Source organism: Micromesistius poutassou (assembly GCF_964030765.1).
Source record: "Micromesistius poutassou genome assembly, chromosome: 8".
NCBI classification, from domain to species: domain Eukaryota; kingdom Metazoa; phylum Chordata; class Actinopteri; order Gadiformes; family Gadidae; genus Micromesistius; species Micromesistius poutassou.
Window position 1 is genome coordinate 5,260,459 of NC_140278.1, and position 12,116 is coordinate 5,272,574.

General features: G+C 48.7%; 1 protein-coding gene across 1 annotated transcript in view; it reads right to left on the reverse strand.

Annotated features, from left to right (window-relative positions):
• cdkal1 (CDK5 regulatory subunit associated protein 1-like 1) overlaps positions 1-12,116 on the reverse strand; it is a gene marked incomplete at its 3' end in the record, with an annotated part of 256,138 nt that overhangs the window by 83,645 nt on the left and 160,377 nt on the right. The window contains exon 12 of the mRNA XM_084471876.1: positions 7,639-7,701. Coding sequence (XP_084328002.1) covers positions 7,639-7,701 — 63 coding nt within the window. The remainder of the gene's footprint in view (positions 1-7,638; positions 7,702-12,116) is intronic.

Here is a 12,116-nt window from a genome sequence, read left to right on the forward strand (position 1 = left end):
CCACCCTGAGCAGACTCACCGAGGCAGCCCCGTACGTCTTAAAGGTCTCTCTCTCCATTATCTCGCTGGCTGTTTATCTTTGTTGTGCATGTGGTCGCCTGATTCCTCTGTGTGTGTGTGTGTGTGTGTGTGTCTGTGTCTGTGTGTGTACATTGGTGAGCGCGAGTGTGTTATCAGAGTCTGCGTAGGGTTAATGGAGGCGATAAGAGGAGGGGATCTGGAAACCCTAAAAAAGATTAAGACACACATTCAAACCTCCCCAAACACAATAGTTGCAGTGTCCTGAAGAACACAAAGTCTCGACACTGGGGGTTTTCCCCCAAAACCTACGGGAGTACAACAACACATGTCGTTGTTGGTGATGAAATGAATTTACAAAAAAACAAAACAAAACAAAAAAAAGGCCACGGTTCTAGCTAATCCATAACAGCCTGAAGCGACATGATGAATATGATGGTTGCTGTCAAAACAGCCAGAGCCACACAGCAATCAAGAGGCTAACTCACACATTGTGGCCTGAATAGAACAATCGGCCATTTCATTGTTTCAAATTGCTTTATTTGTCCTTGACTTGGATAGACAAAATAAAACAAAAATCACAGGCGACAGGGGCATTAGAGAGATCTTAGCCAAAAAAGAGAGGGAGAGAGAGATAGAGAGACAGAGAGAAATAAGAGCAAACACCAACAGGCATCGTCCATTTCCATCAAGCCATTTCCACGAGCCTTCATTGCAAGTGGAATATGAAATACCATCCAAACCAATCTATGATCACCCACACGTGTGTGTGTGTGCGAATGTACACTCCCACCTAAATTAGCTTTTTGTCAAGTGCACGTGTATACGCTCGTGCGTGTGTGCATATGTTAAGAGACTGTGTGTGTGTGTGCAGCACGTACATGTCTTTGAGAGTGTGTGAGTGTATGCGGATGGGTGTGGGGGGGGGGGGGGGAGGCTGAATAAGAAAGCATTCACACTACCCTATGAAAGAGCATCTAACAATAAGTGCCCAATTACCCCTCCTGACGGCCGCGGCTCGCTAGTCCCCCTAACGCAGGCCTCCATTCAGGTAGCGGTTTAGAGGCGGGGTGGGAGAGGGGGCCCAGAGGCCGCCGGGGGGGGGCTGCTCTCTGTCCGTCCGTCCTGAAGGCTGCTCTCTGTCCGTCCGTCCGTCCGTCCGTCCGTCCGTCCATTCAGCGCCTGGCACAGTTTGCCGACGCCACCGCGTTGTTTATCCACGGCAGTTCGTTAGGCACGAACCACAAGCACCGCCGGAGGCACCGAGAGCGCGGGGGCGCGGCGGAGCGAGGAGTGAGGCTTTGTTTAGATCTGGATGTGTGTGTCTCACAGCGGGGGGGCGGAGGGGGGGAGAGCTCAATGTCTCTGATGGTGGTCGCCGTTTCGCCTTTCATCTCGACGCGGGTTGGAGTGTGTGGATAGGATTTTCTTTCACTGCCGATATCTCATGGCGAGCCTTCTACCCCCGTTTTTAATATGCCACAATTCAAACGTATCTTCCTTGATGTTATTCGTCAAGATTACGTGTGTACCGCATGTGCGTGTCAAAAAATGAAACCGTTGCCGAAAATACACCGCTTCTGAATTGAGGACATGTTTGCGAAACGAACAACGTGCACTCACGCACGGGACTTTGTATGCGCGCACCGTGTGTCATTTGTATCGTACCAATGACATACTTCAGTGTTTGTCGTTCACAAACCTTTCTTAAAGCACTTGGCCTTTCCAGAGGCCGCGCGCTGCACAGACAGCAAAATGTCAGTGACTGGCTCCTATACTAGTAACTACGATGACGGACACACTGGAACATATAGGACTGCAACCAAAGGGCGGCGCCCTCGGTGTCTCCCCATATTAGCCACAATTAGCCTATGCAACGAGCGCGGCACAGATACATCAAAGTGTTGAACAGCCTATGCTTTGATACGCGAGCAGTGACCGGGAGTCACTGCAGGACATATACGGCTTCATTAGGGGCCCGGGTGATCATGAGAGAACAAGGGGGCTGTTGACCTCGCCGCGCCGCGTCACAAGGACGGATCGCTTTAATGCCGCACCACAGGGTTTGTCCGTGCGCGCGTCCGACACAATTCGTAACCGCGGTCGTACGGGCGATGCAGGACTGCCGCGCAAGGGGGAACATGGGTCCGCTTCGGCTAACGAACTGACTCATAGCCGACGTCGACAGGGCTTCGTTAGCGCACGGTTGAAAGGAACGAATAGGCTTAGAGGTGTTTGTTTTAAAAGATGTGTGTGTGTGTGTCTGTGTGTGTGTGTGTGTGTGTGTGTGTGTGTGTGTTGCGTGTGAGTGCATCTGTGTTTTTCTGTGTGTTTAATGGTTGAAGTCCTTGATAGATACGCTGGGCTGATTGGTAGCATGCATAAATGCCTTCTAGTGGTTTGGGTTTAGGGAGAACAAATGTATGTACTCGCAATTTATGTTATCATTTATATAGACTTGGGACTTCTCTTCAGGGCCTGTAACCTTGGCTATATATATATATATATATATATATATATAGAGCTTTATTGCAGACACAGGTCCATATAACACATCATACAGTATAAATAGTATAAAAAAGGAGATACAAAGGAGATACAAAAACCCTCAGCCAGAATCTGGCACACAGTAGTTGGACAGACAAAGGTGAATGAGATATAAAAGTATCTGTTTGGCATGGACAGAGATGCACAAGGGGACAAAATACATTTCATTTGTATTTAAAGTTGCCAGGGTATTTACCGTAGTGACAACCGTGGAACTCACGGCGTACGGTATTACACTGCAGCACTCGTAAGCACACACAAAGCATATCTAATCCACCCTTGCAGGAGGTTGCTTTCAAGGAGAAAGGCAGCAGGTAAGTGTGTAACAGCAGAGAAAGAGACGTGGAAGTGGATGCATTAGGAAACATCGTAGATACAGTCCTTTTATGTGAGGCCCCCCCGACCCCGTCCCCCCGTCCCCCCTCCAACTAGATGACATCTTTAAGTGTGTGTCCGGGGACGCAAGTAGTGATTAGGCTCCCATTCAGAGCAGAGTCTGTAGTAATTAGGAAGGCTAGCAGTGATGCAGCTCTGGCAATTATCCACACAATGCTAAGTGGAATGCACCGATAGTACACATTCATTTGCTTACTCGCTCCCTCTCTACGCTTTCTCCCTCACACACATAAAGAACCACACACACACACGCACACCTGCTTTGTGGTAAATACTGAGCATCAAGGTAAGCATCGAGCAGACGTATTCATGTTAGTTAGTGTTTTACTTACATGGTAATTCCTATTGACACAAGGCTACTACAAATTAAACTTTTCGAAAAGCATGCATTATATACCAAAACGCAGACCTTGATTTCCCTACTTTTTCAAAGCAAGAAGGTTGTATTTTTGAGTAAAGGCCAACCGTTTCTCCCCCCCCCGGTGAGAGCGCAGAGAGAAATACGGTTGAGCGGAGGAAAGAAAACATATTCATTTTCCTTCTAAATGGAGTGGAAGGAAAAAAGCTCTCTCTTTAAACAAAAAATCCTCACAATCTTTACAACTCTCTTTGGCTCCCTGTGCCACTCTGTCTCTTCAGGAATAAGTCTTACCCCCACCACCCCCCACCCCCCATGGCCATGAATAGTCTGTTAATTAACAGAGAATGAGAGGGTGAGCTGTCTGTAACGACAGAGGTAAATGTCAAGTGAGAGAGAGGCAAAAGGTTAGCTTCTCGAAACACTGTAAACGAGCGCAAACCAGGAAAAAAATCATCACAATGCAGAGAAATTAAAGTCATGAGGACACACTAACAAAAGATTGCCTCGGCTAATTGTCTGGTGTAAGAAAAAACTATACGAGGCAGAGCAATGGTGGCGGGAGTGTGGAAATGCTAAGACATTAATTAACGCTTTGTTTCCCTCTCTTTCGGAAGGCTAATTCATACAGGGATTGTTTAAAGGGGGAGTGGAAAGTTTACACAGACTAATGATGTGTTTGTTTCTACTTGATGCGCCTTACCCATTAGCCACCTGGACATGGGAGCAGTGATAGGCCGGAGAGAGGCCTCGGGCCTCGTTCATGGCCAGACACACACACACACACACACACACAAAAGTACAGGTGCAATTCAGCAGAAAGGTCTTCTGAGAGCACATAAGAAATATTAACCAAAATATAGTACATAAGAATCATCCAAAACACACAAGCCAGAAAGAACAAGAAGGGAAATGTGTGAGCGGTATTTTACTATTGTTACACACACACACACACACACACACACACACACACACACACACACACACACACACACACACACACACACACACACACACACACACACACACACACACACACACACACACACACACACACACACACACTAACTTTCTAGACAACGCTCACTTTCAAGGACACGGCGGCAGCCAGGGAGGCCGGAACATCAGGTCGCCGCGACGACCAGCCGACCCGGGTTCAGAGCGGGTTCAGGCCGAGGTCTGCCCCTGGCCAGCTGGCTAACATCGGGTCAAGTGCGTCGAGGGGCTGCTCCCCGGACCGCCAGCGCCGGGGCGGAGGCATTTACCTCGCACGTTAACCCTGACGCCGGCATCGTATGGATCCGGTGGTCCCGCTGTCCGACAACACAATTTACCTTTTCTTATCTTATGAGGACGTCCCTGATTCATGTCCGACCGCTCAGAAATGTGACATTGACATTGTGGGAGGGAATCTGGGGCCAGCGGATGAATAAGACAAGAATCTTAATACTTGTACTTTGAATTTGTACTTTGTACTTTGTATCAGAATCCACATCGCAGGTGTGTTTATCTAAAACGGATACAATTTGTAATGTGATTCTTAATTGGGCAAGTGTGCGTGTGTGTGCGTGTGTGTGTGCGTGTGTCCGTGTGGGTGTGTTTGTGCGTGTGTGTCCGTCGCGTGGCCTAAGCCCCAGACCAAGTGTCCTGCCAGCTTTCTGTCTATTGGTCTGTTCAGCGTTGATGGATGGGGCTGCTTGAGCACCATCTGGCTATAGGATGCTTCACATTTATCATCCGAAACACACACACACACACACACACAAATATATATATAAATATACATATACTATTGTACGGCTCAGGGATGAAAATACTAGGAGGGAGTTGTTTTTTTTATAACTCCCCCACATCTCCCTATCTGTGAAATTAGACGCCTGCACCTAGGGGCCTGGGCCCGAACAACAACAATTAGCTCATTTGCATGTGTTGTTTCTGTTGGACGGTAGCCTGGAGCAAAGAACCAATGAGGCTGCCTCGCCAAGGAGTGCCAAACCCAAGCGTCTCCAGACTCAGCGCTTCATTAATGCCTTTTTTCTCCCCCCTCCCTCCCCCCCCCCCCCCCCCCCTCCTCCGACCCCCACCCATATACATGTCCATATTAGGATTAGTACGAGCAGTTAATGCCTGGAAAACACTGGCGTTTCCAATTCCTGCTTCCGTCTGGAGCCAACTTGTCCCCGGTCCAACGACACATTATAATGGCACCGTGAGTCCTGGTAAACACCGGGGCGCAGTGAAGAGTCCCTCGCAGGCACTCACCCCTGCACATCAAAAATATATTATTTAATTGTCGTAAAACCGCCCCTATTATGAATAACAAACATCTCAAGTGTCAAATTTTTTTGGGGGTTTCGTCATTATTCATCGGATTTAAGGGCAGACTAAGGAAAAGTCTCACCGTTTAACATTTCATTTTAATAATTAACCTTTCAGTTTACTATTATGCATTCCTAATTATTCCATTTGTGTTACCTCTGAGACTGATTTTACCCTTAGTGTTTTAGGAAGTGCGCGGGGGGGAACTGTGGATGTATTTTTAATAAGTCTTGATGCTTCGCAGTCGGCAAAGTTCTCCTCCCTGGCAAGTAGGACAATTGCACACACGTCAAGTGCCAAAACAATGTTACAGCAGTCACAACAGCGATGAAACCGTGTATAATGTACCGGCGTATTCATATTCTCAAGCCTTCCAAGCTGCCACCGCTTCTCCCTCGCATCATTTCATTGGTTGCATGATGTCAGCCCGGTGACAGCAATTATAACTCCTGGATGATTTTTATTTCTCTGTTTATCGGGAGGGGGGGGGATGGGGGTGGGAGCTCCTAGCTCACGAACCAGTGGCACATTAAAGGAAAACAAATAAAAGTCAGACGAGAGAGGGGAGAGGAGGGCAGTGGAAAAAGAGATGACGCTGCATCCCTTGGTTAGTTAAGACCACTCCTGGGGGAATCTCACGGGCAAGGCATGCTCTCCGCTGCTAACCATCTGATTTGGATGCTAATGTACCATCAACTGCTACTCCCCATCTCGACAACACAGTCGGCGCCGTGTGTGGCGCGCGCGCGCGTGACACGGCGCGTGTGTGTGTGTGTGTGTGTGCGTTCGAATGTCGGTGTGTTTTTTGGGGAGGTGTGTGTGGGAGGGAGCTAGTTAAATACCCTGCCGAAGTGAAAACGTGCGCTCTCTCATATTCTTTTAATTACCGCCAGCGCATAGCGCTGGAGGAGAGAACAACACGAGCACGCACGCACGCGGCTGACTGGAGAGGAAGTGAAGGGAGAGGGTATGAGCGGTGAGGAGGTCGCCGGTATTAAAGCAACTCAGGAATATATGGGGCTGTTAGTCACAGTGTCTTTGACAGCTGTGATAAACACTTTGATGTCGCCATCTGTACATGGATGTTAGCCGCGGATGATGATGTTAACGTGAACCTGTGTGGCTTCTGAATGTACTTCCGGAGTACATTAGTATAGTGACATTTATAGATATGCATTTTTCTACAAGTATAATAACAATTCATAGCCGTGTTTAACTGTACGATGCGTGTATGTGTGTTGGAATGTGAATTGGCAGAAAGGGTAGTTTCTTGTTTGTAGGATACATATCATGCAAGGCAAATCCTGCGTCTTTGTTTGGAGTTAAATCCCACAGTGTGCAGTTCCCCTCGCACAAACACACACACACACACACACACACACACACACACACACACACACACACACACACACACACACACACACACACACACACACACACACACACACACACACACACACACACACACACACAGTGTGTGTTCTCGTAGAAGCGCGAACGTCAAAACCTTTGTGAACCTAAACTCTGGTGCCGACCACACCTACAAACACGCCTAAATGAACTGTCATGATAAAAAATAATAATAATTTAGAAAAAAAAAGCACAGCCACACAACACTTTGTCGGGCAATGCCCATCTGAAGGGGACAACACACACTCCCACACACATCTGTAACACGCGCACAAACACACACAAGGCACAGAGCCCGGTAATCAGGGACTCAAAGGGAAAGGGCAGATGAACAAGAAAGGCTGTGGGTAAAGCCCACCAAAAAATAAAGATCACTTAAGTAAATGTGTGTGAAAAAAAGAAAAACTGAGAAAATGCTGACACGATGGCACTTCCAATGTGCCAGCTTCTCAGCCTTGGAGCAGGAGGAGAGCAGTAGACTGATACGAGATGATAGTAGCAGACACCTATTAGGAGAGGAGACGTGTGAGAGTGCGTGTGTGTGTGTGTGTGTGTGTGTGTGTGTGTGTGTGCGCGCGCGGGCCTCCTACCTTATGGTCGTACGGGTTGTAGGAGTGAAAGAGTTGGGACAGCTCCTTAGTCCTTTGCTTTTTCTGTAAACACAAAAACAACCGACATAAACAACGACAAGAATAACAACTCATGAGCTTACATTTGACCATTTGATTCATACAAAATGCCAGCTACACCGCAGCCAGTTAGGCCTGTATACCATCTGTATGGGAACAGACTCAAGCTGTCACATTGGTTAAAGTGATGGACAACAGCGATCCCTAATTTCCCTCTAATTATGTTATTAAGTTGCGTTACACATCAGAAACGGTGAAATCCATTGCAATCTCATGTCAATCCTGTCAGCCGATTAACTGGGGAGAGACTGTTTTCCCTCCTCAGACCACACCCCAACAACGCTGAGTCTTTCCAAACCTTTCTAAACCAAAAGTTTATCAGCTGGATTTTAATAATTACAACTGTGTAATACATAACATAGAACCAAAACGTGTGGGCTTTTCAGTTTGTGGGAACGATTGGAGAAAAACTACATAGCCAGGGCAGTTTGTATGTGTGACTAAACACAGATACAGCTATGGGAGATTCTCAACCCTCGTTTGGAATATAATTGATGTCAATGGATCACCAACTGCCCAATTTCAGAACACGCCTACACCATGAGAGGGGGTTGAGTTGAACCAAAATCATCTGTTTCACATCTGGACATAATGTCAACAATTAAACTGGTCGGCTTAGCAGACCGGCAAAAAAATCTTTTAAGTAGATGAAATGAATAAAAGCTGTAAACAATCTGATTTGACTAATAGAAGTTTAACAGAAGGATATGTATGGCTGTGTTTAACACATTTTTTCCAGAAAGTCAATGAGGTTCACCTCCTGCTTAAGTTCAGTATTTATTAATACGATTCTGAAATGTGTTTTTATTATGCATGGCTATTAGGCGAATGCACACACACACACACACACACACACACACACACACACACACACACACACACACACACACACACACACACACACACACACACACACACGTGAATTGCCACAAGTAAAGATTTATTCAACAGAATAATGACGTCTCTTTACCATTACAGTCTCAGTCTCTAACCAAGGAATTCATGTTTTTACACACAGCCACTTTAAACCTCTTTAATGGCATCACGTATAGGACTTATAAGGTCAATATAACCAAAAGGAAAGGACAAAAGATCCCCAATGGTCGAGAAACATTTCCTACAGTATTAGAGCACCTCATCAGTGGAACTTGGCATTAAGGGAGCGAGAGACGCATACATTGCCTTAGCCCCACCAGCCCTACGGAGAAATTAATAGAGAAAGAGTTGTGCTTCCAATTCCATCTTTATAACCCCCTTCTCAGCTCCGGTGCTAACCTTGTGCATTACTTTTCTTTTTTTTCTCCCCCTTCTTCTTCTCCTTCTTTCCCCCCATGCGTAATGAGATGCAAAATGCCACAGACCGAAATGTTTGATGTGTGGCTGTCGTTAATGAAATCAGTTCCACGGGGGCGGGAGCACTTACAAAAGACGGCTAATTAGCCCACTGATTGGGCCTTGTCTGGCCGAAGGGGGCAAAGCAAGGGCGGGGTGAGGCAAGGGCGGGGGCGGGGTGAGGCGGGGGTGGGGGGGGGCAGGATAGTTATACGCCAGCGTGCCTCCTATATTCCGGCCTGCACAGATGCAAGGGTTCCTGCCCTCCTCAGGCTAACTCATGTGCGTGGAGGATAGGCCGCCTGTATGTGCGGGGCCCCCTATTATCACATGCAGGCATCGTCGTCATTATGGTGGAGGGCTCAGCAGGGCCCGGGGCCAGGCTTCTGCAGTCAAGGGGCTGAGGTGTGAGGGGAGCAGAGGGGGAGGAGGGGGAGGAGGAGGAGGGGGAGGAAAGGAGGAGGAGGCGGTGTGCAGAGGGAGGAGGAGGAGGAGGAGGGAGAGGAGAGGGAGGAGGAGGAGGAGGAGGAGGAGGAGGAGGAGGGAGAGGAGCAGGAGCGCAGAGGGAGGAGGAGGAGGGAGAGGAGAGGGAGGAGGAGGAGGAGGAGGAGGAGGAGGAGAAGGCGGTGCGCAGAGGGAGGAGGAGGAGGAGGAGGAGGGAGAGGAGAGGGAGGAGGAAGAGGAGGAGGAGGCAGTGCACAGAGGGAGGAGGAGGAGGAGGGAGAGGAGAGGGAGGAGGAGGAGGAGGAGGAGGAGGCAGAGGTGTGCAGAGGGAGGAGGAGGAGGAGGAGGGAGAGGAGAGGGAGGAGGAGGAGGAGGAGGAGGAGGGAGAGGAGAGGAGAGGGAGGAGGAGGCGGTGCACAGAGGGAGTAGGAGGAGGAGGAGGAGGGAGAGGAGAGGGAGGAGGAGGAGGAGGAGGAGGTGGTGGTGGAGGAGGAGTTGGGGGAAGAGAGGGAGGAGGGGGAGGAGGAGGTGGTGGAGGAGGAGGGAGAGGAGAGGGAGGAGGAGGAGGAGGAGGTGGTGGTGGAGGAGGAGTTGGGGGAAGAGAGGGAGGAGGGGAAGGAAGAGGTGGTGGAGGAGTTGGGTAGCAGAGGGAGGAGGAGGAGGAGTAGGCACAGGGTTGCCAAACACAAGGCAAGGGCAGGTGGTTAAATATTATTTATCCCCTTTGATTGGTGTCTAGTTGACATCAAACCAACGCCATGACTTGTCACACCGCCTCGTTTCCTGGTCTAAATCCAGACAGGAAACGTCCAGTAATTGATCAAATTGCGCCGTGTGAAACACGTGAGCGGGCAATAAAGGAATAGACAAACAAAATAATGTGAAATTACCATATCATTAAATACAAGGGACCTCCGATTGTTTAGAATGGGATTTCGAAAAGTTTGAATAATTCATAATATTGTGTAAAATGAACTGTAATTATAATTTAAAACAAAATCTCCTCCATGACCCAGTCCGGCCTTGCCTGTCAGCCTGTGCGTGTGCGTGTGTGTGCATGAGTGTGTGTGTGTGTGTGCGTGTGCGTGTGTGCATTTATAAGTGGTGGTTCTATCCAGGCACACAACGGCTATGAACCTGATGGAGAGGATGCACCATTGGCTGTAACAGTAGGGGAAGCAGCCAACGCTGCGTTCCCCTGGTTTCCCTCTAATCTCTTGTTTAGAGCGGGGGGGGGGGCCTTGACAAGAGAGGTGGAGCAACGCGGGGGGGGGAAGAGAAGAGGCGGGAAAGTACAGGAGAGAGGGCAGAGGGGAAGAGAGAAGGTAGGCAGAGCCGATGAGGGCATAAAGGAAACAACGACAGTTGGGAGAGGAAGAAGAAGAAAGGAATTTGAGGAGGAAACAGGGAAAGTACAAAGCACGCATGCACGCTCACACACACACACGCACGCACGTGTGCTTTTGCCTCTCTTTTCTCGTCGCCTCTTTTCTCCACACGTCGAGAAAAAAGGGAGGGCAATGTTGCAGAAAAACAAGGAGATGCAGCGCTGAAATGCAAAGCAGTGGATATGGGGGGAAAGGAAAGCCACGGCGGTACGGAGGACGAACGTATGAGAGGGAACACGAGCGCGGGCTAAAGGGGTTATTGTGCTCCCTGCCATCCGCCAGATAGCGGGGCGCTGCACTCCTCCACTGGCCTCTTTCAGCGGTAATCAGCCACACAGCACCTCTCCATTCTAGTTCTCCATCATCCCTCCCATGAACAACCCCTCCACATCTCTCTACCCCTCGCTCTGTATGCCTCTCTCTCTCTCTCACACTCTCTCGGTAGTCATTGGTTAAGGTGTTTTTTTTGCTCCTCACTGTGCGTGTCTACCGGCTCTCTCCCCGTGTTCTCGTCGTAGTGTTTTGTTAAAAAAAAATGAAAGAAAAAGAAACAGGGGCTCAGAAAATGACCCTGGCTGATGTGTGCTCAAATAAGAGCATGGAGATACGGCATGCACCTCTTTTGTTTGTCTTGTGAAAGGAATATGGGGTGGGTCCTTAGCAAACGCCCTTTTTCTCCCTCCCCTAACCCCCCTCTGCCGAACTCAAGGACATTAGCTGAAAGCCATCAACACCCATCTCTCCCTCAAAAGAAGCCGCCTCTCCATCACTCATCCCTGGGCTGCAGGTTTGTGTGTGTAAGCCAGGGTTAGCCTGGCGTATTGGTGTGTGTGTGTGTGTGTGTGTGTGTTACAGGAGCGTTGGGAAGGAGAAAAGTTCACATAGTCAGGACCCCCAGGGTTGGTGAATGAGTTTTGAGATGGACATGAGAAAATGAACTAGTGCATGCACATGCACAGACAGACACAACCACACACACACACACACACACACACACACACACACACACACAAACATGCGTGTGCAAGAACAAAATTGGTGTTAACATTCACTGAGCTTCTGAGCTCAGTTTTCAAGTGCTCTCCTTGTTCCTGCGTGCGTACGTGTTCATTTTGTCACCTACAGAAGTTAATCGTGCATGCTATCTTTCGTACAGTGACATGCCAGAAGCGGACAACTTGGTTTTAGTGTGTGTGTGTGTGTGTGTGTGTGTGT